Source organism: Barbus barbus, assembly GCF_936440315.1.
Source record: "Barbus barbus genome assembly, chromosome: 19".
In the NCBI taxonomy this organism is placed as follows: Eukaryota; Metazoa; Chordata; class Actinopteri; order Cypriniformes; family Cyprinidae; genus Barbus; species Barbus barbus.
The window spans coordinates 13,320,737-13,343,198 of record NC_136747.1 but is presented as its reverse complement, the minus strand read 5'-3'; the positions used below and the strand labels follow the sequence as shown (position 1 = coordinate 13,343,198).

The following is a 22,462-nucleotide window of genomic DNA, read 5'->3' as shown; positions in this document are numbered from 1 at the left end:
ATTAATAAATAGTTTCCCAGATGAACATATACGTTCAGATCTCTGCATCTAAGCATCTCCACATGGTCTGTATCCTCACAATCCTCTCAACCCCCACATTCACTCACACTGTTGGGAATAGATTCAATATTCCGCAATCAAAACATCAAAATGGCGGGCTGCTGGCATGCCACCTTCCTCTATGGCACACCGAACAGGAATGCTCGTTCCAAAAAGAAAATAAGAGAAAACCAAGAAGTTGAAATCTCACGAACTGGTTGGATCTGTTCTTCCTGCAAAATCCTTTTCTTTTCCCTGTTGTTCTTCTCTATCAGTGCTGGCTTTCGGGTCTCAGGGTGCCGCTGCACACCACTCACTGCTGTGTTACCATGGCAGCCTCAGAGCCCGAGGAAGGCATTATGAAGAGACATGAAACACAAGCAGACCATCTTTTGTAGGGGCTTAGATCTTTATGCATCACACATCATCCATTTATTCAAGCCAATTGAACAAGTCACTTTGACAGAGACTTCCTTGGGGCAGTTCAAAGGTCTGCTTGAGCTTAAGAAAACTGATTGATTTAAACTAAAATTCTGTCACATACAGTAGTTGTCAGAAAATGGGGCAGCCTTACAAAAATTGGGGGTGCTTTGATACTTTTTTACATACTATGACAATGAATGATTGCCATGTGTACTATAGAATATTGTACATTGTACTTCATATAACATGGTGCAATAATGGCTTTGCTGTGGTAAAACCAACAGGTTATGCTTGTCTCTTTCTGATACTAAGTAATGGACACTTTTCACAATTCTGGGGTTAAAAAATCAGCACATTTGGGTATACCTCTATAGTGTTGATGGGGAAATCACAGAAAATGTATTTTGTGTATCCATTTACTCCAATAGCAAAGAAAAAATAATCAGTGATAGTCTATCCAAAATGTTAATGGCAATCAGAAGAGAAAAAAAAGAAGACCGTCATTCCCTCAACTTATTCGTCATTCCCGTCAGAGAAGAAACTCACTCTAACACTAACTTAATAGAATTACAAATATTATATTGTATTTAATGCCAAAGTAATGTAATATAAATACTATACAAAGTACAGTGTTATAAATATACATTACCATTCAAAAGTTTGGGGTGGTTCAGATTTGTAATTTAATTTTATTTATATATATATATATATATATATATATATATATATTAAATATATAATCATTAAAGCCAGCACTTGTAAGCACTGGTATCTCCTTTATGAACTGTTAATCTAGATTTTAGTGATGCTTTTAGGTTTTTGCAAATGGTAAATAATTTTTCATAAAGCTTTTTATAAATATTAGCAGTTTAGACATGAAGTCACAAAGTCTCTACAAGATCAAACGACCAAACAGAGAAGCAGAGCTGAGGCCAGTGATCGGTGTGTTGTACTGAAGTGTGAAGGAAACTCTCGGCTGGAATACCAATAGCCGGTCCTCTCTCCAAGCACACCCTCCCCTGCCTCCGTTGCGCTTTTTTCCCCTCTCTCCATCCCTCTGTTCTAGAACTCTCAGAGGCTGCTCCTCACATATGCTCTGTGTCTCTCCGGGGAAATGTAAGAGTGACGGATCCGACGGAAGACTGACAGGGCCCAGGTCCTCCCGCCGTTTTCCACTCACAGAAAAGAAATCATGCGATTAGCCAGTCACCGCTAATGAATCCCATGCTGGCCTGTCAGAGAAGAACTCATCACCCATCAGTGACAAGCAAGCTCCTTCACCTGTGTGAGGCATATAAGCACACTCTGCACTCGCTCTGACATAGAGTTTGTTTATTTGGCTGGTGAGAGAGAATTGTGCCCGGTAGGTAGGTGTGATGACTCACTTTTTCTCTCGCGTTGTCTTTCCTTCCTCTCTCTCGAACTCACACACGAACGCCAACTCAAACGCCTCCTAAACAAATCTCCCATCACTCTCTTTTCCCCTCAACCCTTCTTTTACCCCAGAGAGGCTCCTAGATATCATTGAGTCACTCACTCGCTCACACAGAGGCTTTTTGCTCCTTTACTTGCCTGGAAGGCAACATATCCACTTGGCATGCACCCATAATTCAGAATTCTTCTGTAGCTATCAAACTAGAGGCTTTACAGGAAAGGGATGTATTTTTACCATAAGTGTTTTTTGTTTTCTTTCTACACAGTGGAGTTCAAAAGCTTGTGAGCACATGTAAAATAATTTTAGCATAAAATAGTAAAGTTTATTTCAATTCCAAATAAAAAAAAAAATAATGTATTGCAGTTTTCATAAAAAATAAGCAGCACAATTTTCTTTAGCAGCAAATCAGCATATTAAAGTGATTTCTGAAGGGTCATGTGACATTGAAAACCGCTTTGCCATCACAGGAATAATTTACATTTTAAAATACATTCAAATAGAAAACAGTTACTTTGTAACTCTTGTAATCTTTCACAATATTACTGCTTTACTGTATTTCTGATCAAATATTGTAAATGCAACCTTGATAAACATAAGAGACTTCTTTAAAAAAAAACAAATTATAATTTTCTGACCCCAGACTTTTGAATGGTAGTGTACATTAAACTTAAAAATGTATCAGATTACTAAAAATTTGTTACCATAAAATGAGAATACAAAAGTATTAAAAAAAGAAACATTGACAGTTTGAATGAGAAATATTTCTCATATTTGTATATTCAGAAGTATATGTCTATATTCTGCATCAATAATCAAATAAAACATCCTGAAATGTATTATGTTTATTGAAAAATAATAATAAACAAACACACAAACAAACAAACAAATAATAGTCTCAGACTTTTGGACCTTTGAAGAATTACAATTTCAATTGACCTTAATCAGGGTAGATGCCATATTGAATTTTGCTTGGATGAATGAGGCTTTGAGGGATAGACTTACAGTTTTTACAGTGAAACACACTGTGTGAAGGTCCTAGATCACATGTACTTTACAAAACCCACAACTTTCAAATCCGTTTCATGGAGTTGTTGTCTACAGAAAGTTTTTTGGAAATATATTTTGTCAGCAGAACAATCTTTATGTTGATAAACAACAGTACAGTCCATTGAACATACTTCTATTCCTCACAGCCTCGTTTTCATTTCTGTCAAAGAAGATGATTCTTCCTTGACTAAGGTCTGTTGAGACGACCCAACTTTGACAACTCAGCTAAACATCTCAGATTCTATATGATTTCTACCAAGACTCACCATGGATATCTTGTAGTCCCCAGTTACCTGTACGATCTCCAACAAATAGTTTTTTTTCCAACTTATCAACTACAAAAATGCTTTTAGATGCAGCCTGGTTGTCTTAACAATTTTTTATATTCATTTTATGTACGTCGTCCTAGAGACAATACCTCTTTAGGTGATGTTGGGGAATTTTGAAAAGGAGGTCGGGTATCTAGACTCAACTTTTCTCCATGTCAAAAAGTTTTGATTTCTTCCTTTTCTCAGGGGAGGGATGCAGAGAAAAAAAAAACAGGGGGAGGGAAGTCAGTGGGTCTATTGCTTCGCCTTCACCCTCAGTTGGCTCGGCTCTTTTTCCTCACCTCACGGACTCGCTGTCAGGAAGAAAGACTGAGTATCAAGAGAGTGAAAAATAGAGAGATTGCATGTGATTCACTAAGGAAGGTTGGGAGAGCCAGGGGGCTCAATTACCACAGCAGCCTTTAAGTGCCTATTTGTTATATAATCGTCTCCTTAACACAGTTTTAAAGAGTAGAACAGGTTTTGACTACAAATAATTAACAAAATTTTACATAGATCTCAATTAATTACCCCCATGTTACAGTGTGTTGCATCACTGGCCTGCAAGTGTTGCCCGAAACCTCAAGACCCCCATTGAGTGCCATGGCATCTTATCATTCTCTTATTTCCAGCTGATTTAAGAGGTTAAAGGTGTCTGTATTTTTGTATCACCTCTTCGCAGCGGACGATGGCTGTGGCGGCACACTACGGGGTCAAAGTGGTGTCATCACCAGTCCAAATTACCCCCAGGAGTACAACAACAACGCGGACTGCACCTGGACCGTGCTGGCTGAACCAGGAGACACCATCGCCTTGGTCTTCTCTGACTTTCAATTGGAAGAAGACTACGACGTTCTGGAGATAACTGGCACAGAAGGATCCTCTCAGTGGTGAGTGCCGCTCAAACGGTTTGGTTTTTCAGGCATCGCTGGGGAAAGCGAAGTATAGCGCTCATCGCTAAGCAGCGAGGACGCTTGTTGTGGTGCTGTTGGCAGTGGGTAGGTGTTTTACGAGAGAGAGGAAGCCAGGAGAACCACAGTCATGAAACATCTCAGCACTTGTTCAATGGAACAGAACCAAATCACAGCTTGATTAAATTATTCAGCACATAATACGCACAAAGCTTGGACCAAATAGAGGGGATAAAAACGTTGCAGTCCATCGCAAACCTTGTCTGGGGAGCACCGGAGTACTGTTCATTTATGAAAATGGTTTTATGGGCCTCTTAGTCTCCACGTTCACGCAGTTTCTTTTTCACACCCATTAATTACTGTAACAGGCTCTCAGAAATTCTTATTGGTTCAGGACAGGGAATTTTTTTTTTGTATCAGGGCTGTGGACATAAATGTGGCAGTCTAATGACAAGATGAAGCAGTGTGTAATTTTTAGAATATTCTAGACTATTTTCTTCTATCCCATTTTAATATGTAGAGAAGGATGCCATTTTTAGGTTGTTTCGGTTTTTATCTGGGGAGAGTTCTGGAAACCTAATATTTAGCAGTATACTATATATATATATATATATATATATATATATATATATATATATATACACACACATTTTTTTTTCTTTTTCAGTAGTTTGGTTTGGATGCGTATCACAGTGCAGAAGAAAAAATATTTGTTGCTGCTGCTACATTGCAGTTTTAACAAATTGAACCTAATGGTAAGATGCTAACAAAATGCTACATATATATAATTTTTTTTGTAGACTATTAGCTTTGGGAAAAAAAAAATAATAATAAGTTGACAGTATTTTCTCAACATAATGGTGACTAATTGGACCACCGTGAAAACGTTGGGGACTTTGAGACCATAGCTTAGTTCCTTTGAGGGTTGATTCTGAACAATGAGCCGCATAAGTTGGCATGTAAATTAACAGCTTATGTCTGAAGACCAATTAGAGAAGCCCATTTACTGTGGTGCCAAGAGCCTCGCTTCTGCTGGGGTCCAGCCGTATACGAGTGTACACCTTATTGAGTTGTCGTGACACCCTGCACTGGAGTCATGAAGCATTGATGCGCTTCTGCCTCTCAGACACGCTCTCTGAGGGTCAACGGAGGAGTGCTGAAGGAAGGTTGTTCCTGGCCAGAGGAGGCAATCGATGGACCCCACTTCTCTCTGTCCCCTTGGTGCCACCATGCATGGGGTCACTGCTGAGCCCTTAATTAAACAGGCAATTAACAGAGGGTGAGGAGCGAGCAGACGGAGAGAGACGAGATGGTGTCGTTCGACCTTGGCATGTTCTAGAAGCCTCAGGGAGAGTAAATAAAAAAGGGACGAACGACCCAGCACAGAACTTCACAGGCAATTAACCAATACAAATGCCCAAAAATGAACAAAAGAAGCATCAAATACTGCCAGAGCGGCCAATCGCTGCACAGCACCAGTTGGAACACCAGGTTAGTTTGGTCTCTGAGGGATTGTGGAAGTTGTTCTGCATACTGAAGAGTGGATTTTTAATGTTTGATTTCTGAAAAGTAGTGTCCAGTCATAAAATGGGATTTACTGTATAATGCAGCATTTGAATGAAAATTGAGATGAGTAATTTAAAAGGTAGGGCTGTACACTTCATCAAACTGCAATATGGACTGCAATATCTGTGAATATTAAACTGCAAAAGGACTGCTATCAAATGTTAATTCTGCATGTCTTAATGTCTCTGCGCGAATAAGCAGCACAGTTTTGTACTCCATGTAAATTTAATCTCCAGAGCTGCTCAGAGAGTTTATTTCATAAGCATGTCTTGATTTCATTTAATAAAACTGTTGTCAGACACATAGAAGCTCTTCAATACAAGGTCTTCACTCCCTGCCAATATATAGGTTTGGTTTAACTTGAGGAAATTATGACAGAAAAAAATACAGTTATTATTGTACAGAATGTATAATCGCAATATACTACTACTACTACTACTACTACTACTAATAATAATAATAATAACAACAACAATAATACAGTTATTTACATCTTACATTTATACATTTTAATGTAAATAAATCATTAATTTTATGCATTTATATTATTACGACCATTGTTGATATGTATGTGTGTATACATGTATGTACCCTGGACCACAAAATCAGTCTTAAGTCGCTGGGGTATATTTGTAGCAATAGCCAAAAATACATTGGGTCCCACTTTATATTAGGTGGCCTTAAGGTGTAAGGGTTGGGTCAACAGTGTAATTATAAATGTAATTACAGAAGTTAATTACAGATGTAACTACATGCAGGTAATTTTAGAATATAAGTACAATGTAAAAACATGTATGTACACAAGTGCATTGTACCAAATTATTAATTTAAACGTAAGTACATAGTCGTTAAGGTCACTTAATATAATGTGGGACCATACATTGTATGGGTCAAAATAGATTTTTCTTTTATGCCAAAACTCATTAGGACATTAAGAAAACATCATGTTCCATGAAGATATTTTGTAAATTTCCTCTTGTAAATATATAAAAACTCAATTTTTGATTAGTAATATACATTGCTAAGAACTTCATTTGGACAAATTTAAAGGTGATTTTCTCTATGGAAGGATAAACAGAGGTCTCTAATATGAATGGTCATCACTGTAAACACACCCCTGGAAGGAGGAATGTCAAAAGCAACGTGCAAAAATCAATATGCGAGTGATCAGGAAGAAAAACAGTGCTGCTCTATCAGGACCTGTTTCTATCACCCTGATCATTTGATTGGCACAAGATGTGTCTGTGTGCTGTGCAGAACCCAGCAAATAACACTGGACATTCTGTCATCTGCCAGCAGCAGGGTTACCCATGAATCACTCCAAAGAGCCCCTCATTCCCTCTTTATCTCCTTTAGCACAGATCCACTGAGCGGCAGAAACACTACTATATCAACATGGGTATCCTGCTCGGTAAAATACGTTATCGACACCACTTGAAGCAGTTTCGTATGAATCTGAAACATGATGTTCCACCCACTATTGGCTTGTCTTTCCTGACCTATTTGAATATTGCCATAGTCATGACTTGGTGGGATAGTGCATATTTTCATACATTGTACAGTGGTGCTTAAGTGCAGTAACCCATGTCCAAAACAATGCCCATGATTAGTTTCCTGTGTTCACCACCGTATTGTTCATTTACCCCCCCCCCCAAAAAAAACCCCCAACAACTAATAAATCAATATATTATTATTATTAATTAATTTACTTATTTTTTAATATTCATTTATTTAATCTTTTATTTTATGTTCGATACATCAGAGATCCTGTAGCTGTTGCTTTGTTTTTTGCAGATCTGAGCCTGTCATCCCCTTGGATCCCCCTGATCTCTTGTTACTCAGCAGGGTTTAGAGCAGAGAGCAGGCCGGTATACCCTGGGCACCTAAACACTGCTATAAGGATTGTTTGTTATTTATGCATCTAAGCAATGCTTTTTTCCTCTCTTTTTCTCTAACTCACCAGTCTCTATCTGTACATCTCCACCAAGACTGACTGATGTTCAATAACCACTTGCGTTATTGATTACCTGTTTCTTCTCAACTGTGAGAGAGACTGGTATTTATAGAAAGCACTGGATTTGCCTCTAAAGGTCATTTTGAATGTTTTCTTTTTTTTTTTTTAGCTTTGTAAATGTGCTTGTTAAGTCGTAATTTCTAATGTCCTACAATATAAAAAGAACAATTACATTTCAACCAGCATATGGAGATTTTTAAATTATAGATGTTAGGGAATCTGAATAGCTTTCAATTACTTTAAACATTTATTAGACCAACAATATTACCTCAAATATTGCCCTAGCTATTCTAGCTGAATTTTCTGAACAGTTTCATATTCAGAAAAGTGTTGCTTATTTTTAAGATCCCAGAATGTATTGCAACATAAATATGGTTATTTTTCAAGGCTTTCTATATTTTTTATGTGGTTTGGTGACTTTATTCATGCTGATTTTGTTTTTGTCAACAATGATTATAAGAACTCATCTTTAAACTTAATTATGTTTGTTTATTGCTATTGTTGTAGCAGTTTAAATGAAGTGATGAGATCAACTTTTGAATAGCCTATTTAATCCATGTTTAAGAATTAAATGGTGACATTTACAGCATCATTAATTGATGTTTTGCATAGGATCTTGAAGGGAATTTATTAGTGGACTCTTTAGCTGTTATTTTTATGAACAAATATGATTATTAGACATATAAACAGTAATACACTACTGTTCAAAAGCAACTGACATAAGACATTTTCTATACATTTATATTTCAAATAAACATATTTTTTCATCAACTTTGCTCCTCAAAGAATCCTGAAAAAGTATAATTTCCAAAAATAAAAATAAAAAATAGCACTACTCATTTTAACATAGATAGTAATTAAAAATATTTCTTGAGCATCACATCAGCATATTAGAATTAGTTCTGAAGGATTGTGTGACACTGAAGACTGCCATAATGACTGCTAAAAATATTAAACTTTGCCATTATAGGAGTGATATTTCAAATGGAATAATTATAAATTGTAAAAGATATTAGAAATAGAAAACAGGTATTTTAAATTGTAAGATTTCACAAAATTACAGTTTTTACTGTATTTTTTGTAACCCCCAACTCTAACTGCCCCCAAGTTTTTGAATAGTAGTATACAATTATTTTTTTTATCTACTCCGATTGGTCTGCTTGCTGGTTTTAGAGAGGTTCTTGACAGCCGGGCGAGCTTGGAGACTGGATGAATAACTTGCGAAACCAGATGAAAACCAGTTTGGCAAGCTACCTTAGACTGTTTTAAGCTCACTTGGGTTATGTGGAGTCTGTTAGTGCATCAGTAGACTTGTAAAACACGGCTTCATTCAGTACTCTTTCATCTCAAAAATCTCACATCTCTCTCCTTTAAGATCTCTGGTGCGCTATACCCTTGTGACTGTGCGTTTATTGGTTGCTGACGTACATCTTCCTTCTTAAGGTCTCCCCGGCTGTGTTTTAACCTCCACAGCACTTTTTTTTAGCCCGTCTCGGTCTCTTCGTGCTGGAGACCAGGATGTTCCAATCCCAAGTCCTCAGGGAGAATCTGTCATTCTGCTGGCTGCCATTCACAAAACCCTGCGCACTTCTAGCAATAACGTGCTGTTCGTTTTGGATGCGGACAGAGAGACGGGTGTCACGCATTTTGTTTTGCACATTTGTGGGACATTTGTGGCAGTGGCGCAGGCTCAAGTAATTGCCCACTTGCTATCCTGTTGCTCTCTTTAGATTACAGTCTGGATACAGTCCGTGACTGGCAGAGGATTTGTCATCTGTGTGCTGCACCACATTTGCCTGGTTTTAAGAGATGAAGTTTTATATATAAGAGGCGCTTAGCAAAAAAAAAAAGCTGAGAGCAAGAAAGCAACATGCCTTGTAAATCATTTCCACCGTTTTATTTCTTTATTTTTCCTGGTAAACATGTGTGCCTCGGTCCATTGGTGGAGGAGTGAAGCGTAGCTTTGGTTTTTCGGTGCGTGTTTGTGTTAAACATGACGGCTGATCAGCAGTCGAGTCACGCAGATCCCCGCAGAGACAATCTCCTTCCTGTCAGTCTTTCCTCTGCAACCTCCCCCTCATTATTATTGAAATGCCATGAAACGTCAGGATGCAGGCAGGCTGCTCTAATTGTCAGATGAAAGTGTGCCATTCTGAAGTCGTTCATAATAAATGCCGTTTCTTATTTTATTTTTCTTCTCTGCCCTCTGGTTACCATTTTTAAAATGGTGCGAAACTCGGCCAGTACAAACACTGGGGAACGGAGGGTGTTGCGTTTCGCATGGAAATCTGAAGGAGTGTTGCAAATGTTCAGTTCTCCATGGTTTAGACACATGCCACGGATAATTACATCAGACTGTAAAAGCAGGTCAGCGTCTTACTGTGGAGGGGGGATATCAATACCATTTCTCTACTAGATGCCTTTCTCGTTACTTATGCTGTTTTTTTCTCTTATGTTTCCCTCCTTGCGTTGTCTTGATTTTTTTTTTCTTTCTGGTTCAAGATGGCTAGAGTTCAAACAGAATTGATTGTCTTTCGAAGGCGGGATTCAGATATATGCACAATTTGTTCTCAGTTCACCCAGATCAAAATCAAATTAATCTTTGTTGCTGAATGTATTATTTACTAAAAAAAACAGAAAACTAATTCTGCATAATAACCGATACAATAGGTATGTTTAAAGGGACGGTTCAGCCAGAAACACAAAAGAGAGAGTTTTGAAAGAATCTTTACAGCTATTTTCTGAAGGTTTCTGATGTCCTTCTACATTTACATTTAGTAGTTTAGCAGATGCTTTTATTCAAAGCGACATACAAATGAGGACAATGGAAGCAATGAAAATCAACAAAAGAGAAATTATATGCAAGTGCTATAACAAGTGTCAGTTAACTTAACGCAGTACGTTGCAAGGGTTTTTTTTTTATTATACAATAAATAAAGTAAACAGAATAGAAAAAGAATAAGCAAGCTAGTGTTAGAGGCCTTTTTTGCTTTTGTTAATTGTATAATAAATAAAAATAAAACAAATAGAATACAAAAATATATTTTTTAAGAATAGAATTAAAATAGAGAGTGCTAGAGTTAGAAGGTCAAATAAAGATGGAAAATATGTGTTTTTAGCCGATTCTTGAAGAAGGTCTCAACTGCTCGGATTGAGTTGGGCAGGTCATTCCACCAGGAGGGAACGTTTAATTTAAAAGTGTGTGAAAGTTATTTTGTGCCTCTTTGGGATAGCACAATAAAGCGACGTTCAATTGCAGAACATAAGCTTCTAGAGGGAGCTTTTTAGCTTCTAGTCACTTTCTCAAACTGTCTGTAAAAATAGTTTTTTTTTTTAACCAGCTTTTTCTTTTTAAAAAATAAACCTGTTAATACACAAATTGTGATCAACCCATAATTTATATAAAATTAATTTATATAAAAAATTATATTACATTTTTTACTTTTTTTTGGTATAAAAAGTTATTTTAAATGTTACAAGTGAATAGCCATCATGAAACTATAATGTACAATACGAAGGATGGATATTTCTTTATCTTGATATACTGAATAATAGATTTAATTATTAATTTTAAAAGACTGACTTAAAGGGTTAGTTAGTGTGCATCATGTTGCATCATCTTTTCCTTAAATTCTTTTCTTAATAATAATTACTATATTAATTAGTCACAATATATTTTTGTTTTATCTTAATAGTGACTACTAGCCTGCACTTTTATATGCTATTTCAACTGATTCAAAATTGACTGACAGAGTTCATCAATCAGTTAATCAATCAGCCAATCAATAATTGTTTTGGATTGACATGAGGGTGTGTAAATACTGACAGTCTTTCTGTGAAGGACTCTTTTATGTTTAAAATGACAAATTACTGTCCTTTTAAACATGACTCAAAGATGCCTGAAAGCATCACATGTAAGTGTGGTATGTAACTATGGCGGTCTTCTCCTTGAGGAAATGACAAAGAAGGGGCTGTCAGGATGATGGGAGCTGAGTGCATTATCATTATGGTTTCTGGTTGTACTGCAAGCCGTTTCACATAAGACTAAACAACGACATCGCACTGGGCTTTGTGACATTGCAGTTTCAATTATACCCCGAGATGTGCTACTCTGCATGTAAAGTATATCCTTCCCATCCTTGCAGAGAGAATACACACGTATACCTCCATGAATAATACACAGGGCCATATGGTCTGGAGGAGTATGTGCTAAGCGTGCAAGCAGAGATCACATGCAGACATATGTGTTGTGGTTACGTTTTCTCTCTGTTTTGTAGCCAGTGATCACCTGGGACATGAGAACCTGCAATATTTTGGACTGCAATGTTTAATAATAAATCTACACTGCATCACCTAGATTTCTGCTTGTGTAAATGTATCTGAGGTGCAGATCTTCTTCTCAACCTCTTCAGGTTTCCACCATGTCTTTGCTGAAGCAGCAGAATTAAACTGAAACTATGTGTTGGCTTCCCATCAAGGACAGTGTGAAATCAATAGCTGTCTCTTTACTCCGCCCGATGCACTTATCAACCCTTTTTTTTTTTTCGCGAGTCATGTCTTATTTAGGCATGTGTTGGTCTAATGTCTCCATTCGAACGGAGCCATCCATCAAAACGACATGGATGGCTGGTGCTTAGTTGGTGTCTGGCAATATCAGAATGTTTACACACATCCACTCGGCATGTAAAGTTATCTCTCTCACTCTCCTGCCTAGCAGACACCCATCTGAAATCAAAATCGACAGGAGCGGGTGAAGAAAATGGTCAGCAAATTATCATATTTAGTTGCTTCCTATCAGTGTCATGACCTAAATCAACACTTTTTCCCCTCTCGGAATGGTACAAGAGCTTTTAAATGGAGGGCAAAATGACGAACCGGTACATGCGAGTGAGGTGAGGGAGCCTATATATATCTTTTAGGGCATTCTGTGGGACGGGTGGGTATGAACCCATTGATTCTTGCTTGACGTGCTTTAAATTGACCCCTTCTAGGTCCCTGCTCGGCTTTTGGCCCACATTGGAAAACGGCAAGATGGACTGGAATGTTTCATAAGCTGTTTGCTGTTAGGTTTGTGGCTTTGTTCGTTGTGATGATAGACGTTGACTGTACTATGAGAGATTAAAGGTAATGGATTAGATCAGCTCCCCATTCCTCACTGCTGATTACCTCGCACTCCTCTCATTTTTATAGATGCCAGGCTGCTGTGATTGGCTCCGGTTTGCTCGATGTGTTTCACAGGCATTGCTAAAGTGCACACACTGCGTGACAGCACACTGAGCAGCTGCAGTAGTTCTTATTGTCTACAGCACAAAGCGAGCAAGGTGTGTGGAGGTCTTGGCAAGTAGCTGTCTGATCACTTATTCTTCCTGACTAAAGATCATTAGCTGTTAGGGAACCATGGGGCAGGTTGAATTGGACAAACCTCTCAACTTTTATTTTATGTTTTAAAGTTGTACATATTGTAGTATCAGTTAGTCACAAGTCAAGCTATTGGCATAATTCTGGTCCACATTTGCTGCAGTGAGCTGGGAACTGGAAATCAGTTCTTAGAACTACAATACTAATAATAATAATAATAATAATAAACTTTATTTTATATAGCGCCTTTTAAAAGTAGCATCTCAAAGCGCTTTACATACATATACAAATATGAAGTAAAAAAGATACACAAAAGTGCAGGCAGTAAAAAACAAATAAAACAATACAAGGCCAGTATAATAAAACACAAAGTAATCACAAAAAAACTACACTAAAAAAGTAAGTTTTAAGGGACAATTTAAAAACACTAAAGGATTCTGCATTTCTAATCTTAGAGGGTAGGGAATTCCACAATTTAGGAGCCAATGAAGAGAAAGCCCGATCACCCATAGTGTTAAGCCGAGTTGATTGAACAGTTAAAAGACCAGCTTCTGAGGAGCATAGATCACATGTAGGTGTGTAGGGGGTTAAAAGCTCTGACAAATATTGAGTCGTCAAATTATTAAAGGCCTTTTAAGTAAGCATGAGAATTTTAAAATCAATACGAAAACTAACAGGAAGCCAGTGCAAAAAGACCTAGTCAGTATTCTGGCAGCTCAATTTTGTACCAAGTGTAATTTACTTCGGGTAGCTTTTGAAACTCCAGCCAGCAAAGCATTACAATAATCAATACGCGAAAACTCAAAAGTGTTGATTAACTTTTCAGCCACAGTCAACATGGGATGTAATTTGGCAATGTTTCTGAGATGAAAAAAAGATGCTTTGACTGTATTACGAACATGCAGATCAAATGTTAGGATGGCATCAAATATCAGCCCCATATTTTTTTGTTTAGTTTGAAACTGTAAAGCAGAGCCATCCAGACCTAAAGTTGCGGAATCTGCTTTGCGCAACTGGTAAGGGGAACCAATAAGCATCACTTCGGTCTTATCACTGTTTAGACAGAGCAAATTTTCAGACATACATTTTTTATCTCATTAAAACATTTAGAAAGAAAAGACAGGCATATTGACATCAGATTTTGAATATATGTTGATCTGAGTGTCATCGGCATAAAAGTGGAAGTTAAGACCAAGTGTTCTTAAAAGTTGGCCAAGAGGAAAAATAAAAAGTAAAAAGTAAAGGGCCCAAAACTGATCCCTGGGGAACACCAGAGTGCACCACACCAACCTCAGACCTGCAACCACCCATCACAACAAACCGCTTGCGATCAGAGAGATGGGACTTAAACCACTTCAATGCAGAATCAGAAGCTCCAAAGACAGTCTCTAAACAGTTGATTAAAATAGAGTGATCTATAGTGTCAAAAGCGGCACTGAGATCAAGAAGAATCTTGATCTCCCCCCCTTGGAACACTCCATTTGAATAGGCATGGCGGATTGTGGACTCGGAAGTAAACAACCACTGCTATAATTGGCTGATACCCTGAAAAATATTATGCTACCATTTTTTAAGGTAAGTGGTTGCAAACAATTTATTTTAGCTACATTTCATAAAACATCAATAAAATAAAACATCAATACATCAATAAAATAAAAAATTTTGATAGCTCGTCAACTAATTTTGTTTATTTAAATGTAGCTAAAATAAATTGATTGCAACCACTTACATTAAAAAAAATTAGGCCTATTAAATTCATTGAATAATTTTTTTTCAGTGTAGTTGTGTATGTTTGACAGCCTACGTCCTACACAGATGGATGCTGCTGTGATTTAGGTTAAAAACACATAAATCAGTACATATCAAACAATCTGTAATAACAAAGCAATAGTGACCACGTAATAAAAACAGTTACTCACTTGTGTGCTGCGATATTACTATTGGATCCAATATAGCAACAACATTGTCTTTTAGTTTCAGTCTTTGAAAACATACTGTCGAATTGTGCCTTGTTTGTGAACAAATCTGTGGTAAAAATGAAGTGAACAATTTTTCCTAATGTTGGGATCAGAAGGAAGCCAATGCACATTTTTTTGTCCACAACTTGGCACTGTGCCACGTTTTGTGGTACGTAGACCTGCATAGACCTACGTTTGCCTCTGTCCTTATTTACACTATATGTGCGAATCAGTGGGTGGGGCTAAACAGGCAGTGATGTAGAAGCAGGTGTTGATCATCTTCTGTGGAGGCAGGGTTTAGCCACACTGTTACATCATAGGGAAGGGAAAAAGGAAAGGGAAGTGGTGTGTGGCCAAGTATGGTGACCCATACTCTGAATTTTGCTCTGCATTTAACCCATCCAAGTGTACACACAGAAGTGAACATACACCTGGAGCAGTGGGCAGCCAATAGAGTGGCACATTCCACAACCTGTCGTTTTGGTACATTGGCTTCAATATAAGCTAATTTTAGACCAATGAGAAAGTTTTGAGTTCTGAAACTTACAGGGTGTTTTTATAGTACAATAACCTCTTATATGTCAAACAATCAAGGACATTTTGATTTCTCAGTTCATAATGCCTTGAATGAAATACGTTTGTTCTAGTATTGTTTCATATATAGTTAAAGAGATGCAATTTCCGTCTTTTAATCATGTCATTTGTCTCATGTTGTTCCTTTTGACTCTTATTCTGTATGCAGAGCACATAAGATCATAATATGAAGAACATTGGAAGACATTAGCATTCATTTTATAGACAAAAATTGTCAGTGGAACCATGAAGGGACCAAAATCATTAAGCGGAAACAGAATAGTTCAATTATTTCCTGTCTCTAGTGTGCATTATGGTGTATTTCTCAACTTTATAACAAAAACATTCAGCAGTAGAAATGTGTATTATGTATCCCAGTTGGCATCAGTAAAGAACCAACTCTGATACCAGCACTATTTTTCGTGGAAAGGAGTAACTGTAGCTTATTCTGGACAAGAGCCATCTTCACAGACTCAGAGGGGCCGTCTGACTGACATTTAAAACAACCAACCAAGCAACCAACCAACAGACCAACCACAAAGGACGTATAATATGTTATGCCAATGGGGCCAGTGCCTCGGGGCCTCTCGCTGCCAGGGGCCTCAAACTGAGATGCCTGCTGAAGCTAGAGAAAAACCAGCGCTGATGTAAAATTGACATAGAAACAAACAGTGCTTGAATATGTTCCAGTGACTACTGGCACAGTGTGAAATAAATGCACGTTCCTGGCTCCTCATCAGCTTTGATGCTTTCAACCAGTCACAGTACATTCTTGTCTGTATCGCAGTGTATTACTCATATATTGTGTACTTTCTAGTACATTTTCTCATATTCACATGTTTATTTTTTTACAACCTCTCAAAGAGGATGGTGCCCTGGGAACTCCATAATCAGTCATTACCAACCACATTTATAGGGTAATATTATACATCTGAAATCAATACTAAATGGCAGTAATGGTGGCAATAATGGTGGCAGTCGTGGCCTAATGGATAGAGGGTTCGAAGGTCGCGGGTTCAAGTCTCAGGTCCGGCAGGGATTGTAGGTGAGGGGAGTGAATAACCTATAATTGTCACGGTGCACACAGCAGGGAGGAACAAGGAACACGCAGACGAGGACGTAACCTCAAATAATAACAGTCTTTACTGACGACAGGACAAGACATGGCAGGACAAGGCAAGGCTTACGCACAGGAAACACCGGGGGTAATGAGTAGACCAGACCCAATAACACTGAATAGACAGGACTATAAATATACAGGATAATTAACTCAAACACACCTGGAACAGAATAAACTACTAATCACATTTAACAAGGACAGGAAACAAATCAAATATGGGCATGGAAACACAAGACACACACAACAGAGGTCTGACATAACTCCCCCCTCCCGAAAGGCTCATCCCGAGCCGAAACAGTACTACCATGGAGGGGGGGTGGGCACTCTGGAGGCCCCTCAGGACAGACACGGACCGGAACACAGGACGTTGACTTCCAGAGCGGAACAAACAGCCAAAGGCCAAGGTGGAGCAGGGAGCTCAGGAGGCCATGGCAGGTGGTCTTCGTATATGGTCTCCAGCCGGAACCCTTCTACACCCCCCCCCCCCCCCCCCCCCCCACACACACACACACACACAATTTCCATGGGGCAGCTTGGGGGTATTAGGAGCCCTCCGGGGCTAAACAAACAGGAAAAAGTTAAAAAGACCTTGGTCACAGTCTGGTCAATACGGCGGCAGCCGGCTGGCTTGACCACTCAACGGCGGGGACCGGTGGGCTGGAGGAAGCCACAGCCGGCGACAGGCCGAGTGGCCGCGGATGGCAGGTTGGCCTTCCCCGCGAAACAGCGAACTAGAGGGGCCGAGGATGGTGGGTGGGCTTTCCCCACGGACGGCGGCGTGATCTCCTGCGAACGGCGGGGTCGGTGAGCCGCGGACGGTGGCGTGATACCCCGCGAACGGCGGGGTCAGTGGGCATAGTCAGCGGCGATCCGGCGAGCTTGAGACATCGGCGATCCGGCAGGCTAGGGTGAGCCGCAGATGGCAGCGTGACATCAGGGAGCCGTGGAGAGTGGGTTGGCTTTCCCCACGGACCGCGGCGTGACTCCCGCGAACGGCGGGCTGGAGTGAGCTGCTGGCTTGGGATAGCCGCGGGTGGACAAAACTAAGAAACTAAAAAAAACACTAGAAAAAACTGAACAAAACAAACAAGGTGAAAGGACGATGGTTACTGTTGGGTCTGGTCTTCTGTCACGGTGCACACAGCAGGGAGGAACAAGGAACACGCAGACGAGGACGTAACCTCAAATAATAACAGTCTTTACTGACGACAGGAGAAGACATGGCAGGACAAGGCAAGGCTTACGCACAGGAAACACCAGGGGTAACGAGTAGACCAATCCCAATAACACTAAACAGACAGGACTATAAATACACAGGATATTTAACTAAAACACACCTGGAACAGAATAAACTACTAATCACATTTAACAAGGACAGGAAACAAAACAAATATGGCTGCCCACTGTTTCGGGTGTGTGTGTGTGTGCACTTGGATGGGTTAAATGCAGAGCACAAATTATGGGTGACCATATTTGGCCACACTTCACTTTTTCACTTCCACTATAGTAATAGACTGACTTCAAAGTGGTAGTTAATTTCAGTGTGCAAAAAGTTAGTATTTTGTGGTTTAGAATATTTCAGATATAATTCTCCAATGTGTAAAACATTTCTGCTCAAGGACATCTCATTTACTAGCATTTACTCACTACCCACTGCTTCATACAAAATGTCAAAATATTGAATACCATGAATACTGCAAAGCTTCACCATAACAGCCTTGTTCCTTGAATAGAACACTTTATTTCTCTACAGACTAATCAGATCCAGTGCACTTTGAGTTTTAGATGTTGTAGGGCAGCCAATCAGATTGAATCAAGTGATTTTAGCCATGTTTGTGTGAAATATGCATCATGGAACTTGGGTTGTATTGCTGCACTTAGACTGGTTAAAGTAATATTCTCTGTCTATTGTAATTTCACACGACATCTACTGTATATACGTCATGAACATCATCTTCATTTCATTGAATTATGGAAATCCAAATTTCAGTTTACAGTTTCCAATTTACATCCGTTATTTTAATTGGGCTATTTGATGTAGAAATTTGTGCCTTCAAAATAAACCTGATAAATGAAATAATTATTGCACTTGCTTTCAAGTTATGTTCAGTAACTGCAGTATCAACAGTATTTAAATAACATTCCATGGACATTGCCAACAGTTGATCAATGAGATGTATTTTAATGGAAAATAACGATCATCTCATTTGGGAACTCTGGACAGCAGTTCTGCATCAGATGTGTTTTTCATATGGCATATAGACAGTAAAAGACAACAGATGAAAAAAGGCTTGCCTATGCCGCATTGTTTAGAAAGTCTGGTGCTTTGTTTCAGCATTGTGGATTTTCTTTTTATTTGTTGAGTTTATTTTGTGAAATATTGATGAGGGTGAGAGAGACAGAGGGCTGCACTCTTATTTTACAGCCTGCTTTAATGAAAGTGCTCTGCGTTTCTTCAGTGTTTTATTTCATGAAGCACAATTATTCTTCGCACACCATATCTCGCCACTAATCTTCGCACCGTACATACGCATGCACGCACAGAGGCATTAACATGATTAATTCATTTTCAGCTAAATAAGATGACTATTTGCATAATAACACTCAAAGACATCATGAAGGTCTTTTGTTTAACAGTTCTTGACACACTGCAAATTTGGAGAGCATGTTTAAAGGAGTAGTTCACCTGAAATTGAAGATGTCATTATTTACTCACCCTCGTGTCATTTCAAATCTGAGTGCTGTTACTCATGGGTTGGAATGCAGAATTTGAATTTGTGAAGAAATCTCTCGCATTATTATGAATATAAATTTTAAATGAATTACTACATTTCTACTTTTGTGCCTATACTTATGATTTTATATATATATATATATATATATATATATATATAACAAAACAAATAAATTCAGAAATTAAGTTATATGTAATAAAATTGTTAATAATAATAATTTTGAACTACTGAAATTTATTTAATACTTTGTACAAAAGCCTTTGTGGGTAATGAAATAGTCACATGCATTGCCCAGGTGTGATTTTGGCCCATTTTTCCACAGAGTCTTCAAATCTTGAAGGTTCTGTGGGCCTCTTCTGTGACCTCTGATCTTTAGTTCTTAAAGGGGGCAGTCGTGGCCTAATGGATAGAGAGTTGGACTTGTAACCCGAAGGTTCGAGTCTCAAGTCCGGCAGGGATTGTAGGTGGGGGGAGTGAATAACCAACACTCTCTCCACCCTCAATACCATGACTGAGGTGAGACCCTTGAGCAAGACACCGAACCCCCAACTGCTTCCCGGGCGCCGCAGCATTGGCTGCCCACTGCTCTGGGTGTATGTTCACTACTGTGTGTACACTTGGATGGGTTAAATGCAGAGCACAAATTCAGAGTATGGGTCACCATACTTCACCACACACCACTTCCCTTTCCCTTTCCCCTTTATTTTCTATATATTTCAAGTCAGGTGATTGGCTGGGCTATTCTAGCATCTTTCTTTTCTGAAACCAACTGAGAGTTTCCTTGGCTGTTTGTGTTATAATTGTCTTGCTGAAATGTCCACCCTTGTTTCATCTGCATCATCCTGGTAATGTAGGTGTTAGGACTGAACCAGCTAATAGTAATTTTCTCTGACAAGGGGCAAGATTGCTTTCTAATTACTGGTTGATTTCAGTTGGTGTCTTGGCTTTCCGTGCCTTTTTGCACCTTCCTTTCTTCATGTGTTCAGTACCTTTTCCCTGTGTCATTCCATTTTATTACACATAACTTAATTTCTGAACTTATTTGTTTTGTTTTGGTTTCTTTGTATGTATGGACTACTTACATATGGGTTGTTAATGACATCTGGTGAAAATTAAGTCAACAGCACCTTTAGAAATATATTTACTGATAAAAATGGTGACGTGTTCAAAACTTATTTTACCCGCTGTATATATATATAAACATTTATTCATTTTAGATGTATTTATTACTTTTATGTATTACATTTATATTGTTTTTATACTTATTTTTTTTTTCAATTGTAATTATTTTAAAGCAAATAAAACATTATCAGCATATAGCTTTGCATTGACATGAGTACGTACATTAACAATTTTCTTTTTGAAAATTCCTTTAAGAACATAAGTTTAAGGACTTGGATGTTGCATGTTTATGAGCTTTGGAAACACATTTGGGAGTATATTTACTTATAGGTGCTTATATTATAGTTATAGGTGCTGCTCATTCTGAAAATGATATTTTATTTACAGGTCTGGAACCCGATAGTGGCAGTGACATACTGTGCACTCTTAAATATGCCTCTTTCGAGTCCATCTCTTGAGTCATTTAGCAGGCCACTGTGTTTATGAGTTTGATTTTCAGATAGACTCTGTGTTGTTCTCTCTGGCATGCTTCAGTACCTGTGTATACCAGCATGCCCCTGCATGTCTTTGTGTCATTGAGTTTCATCGGTCACGCCTCGACATCCTCATTCAGAGAGCAGCGTTCCCTCTGAGTCAGCAAGCCACGCTGCACTGGCTGCTCTCAAAATGGCTGACTCACTCTAAACAACACTAAAACACTATTCTATCTGCCCAGCACTTCTCATCAAAGCTTGAACTGGGCAACTGTATAGCGGACAAATCCTTACACAGCAAGCTTACTCTGAAAGCTGTAAAATAACATGCTATGTGGTTGGAACTACTGCATACACATCTTTGGGTTGTTGTTTCTGGTCAGTGATATGCAGAGGGTGTCAAAAAAATGTTTTAATGATGTCTGTAAAGAGTTTATAAATGGTTAAATAATATAATATACTACACTAAAATGAATTAATACTGCATTTTAATATACAAGTCGCCATATTGGACCCGATGCAGACTTTTCACTTAAGCTGTGACATTTGTGTACAGATACAGAACTGAGCTGTGCCATAAATGACAAGATGAGCAATTTTAAGATGACAGGAAAAGATTTAAAGTGGTTGAAGTAGGGAAAAGAAAATCAATGATTTAAGTAAGCAGTGCGGTAGAGAGAGCGTTTTCATGTGTTCAGTGTGTATAGGTGTGTTTTGAACTGGTTGCTGGGAGAAACTCAGAAGGGTCAAAGGGGAAGTTTTGCTGGGGCTTTTTTTTTTACACTCTAGGAATGTCAGCCTGGTATTGATTGGCATGCTGGGTGATCCATCTTAATCCAATAGCCCAGGATAAGAGGAGAAATTTGTGTGCTCCCTTGTATGACAGGGGTCAAAAAAGTGAATATATGTATGCTGTCTGTGTATAAATCCTGTATGTGCATTTATATAAATTTGGTATAGGTTGGAACAATTTTAAAAAAATTATAAATACTGTAAAAAATAGTAATACTATGAAATATTACATTTTAAATAATAATTGAGTTTTTTTTTAACAATTGTATTCAGTAGATTTTGAAATTTAATTTATTCCTGTGATAGCAAAGCTGAATTTTCATCATTACTCCAGTTTTCAGTATCACATGATCCTTCAGAAATATTCTGCTGATTTGATGCTCAAGAAACATATCTGATTAAAGGGCCCCTGTTATGCCCCTTTTGTACAGGATGGTAATATAAGTCTCAGGTCTTCTCAGAATGTGTCTGTGAAGTTTCAGCTCATGGACACCCCAAAGATAATTTATTATATAATTTTGAAAATGCCTATTTTAAGTGGAAGGAGAACTTTAAATGCAAATGAGCTGCTGCTCCCGCCCTGTTTTC

General features: G+C 38.4%; 1 protein-coding gene across 1 annotated transcript in view; it reads left to right on the top strand.

Moving 5' to 3' along the window:
* LOC306885119 (CUB and sushi domain-containing protein 2-like) overlaps nt 1–22,462 on the top strand; it is a gene marked incomplete at its 3' end in the record, with an annotated part of 288,472 nt that overhangs the window by 89,358 nt on the left and 176,652 nt on the right. The window contains 1 exon segment of the mRNA XM_079441463.1: nt 3,935–4,142. Coding sequence (XP_079297589.1) covers nt 3,935–4,142 — 208 coding nt within the window.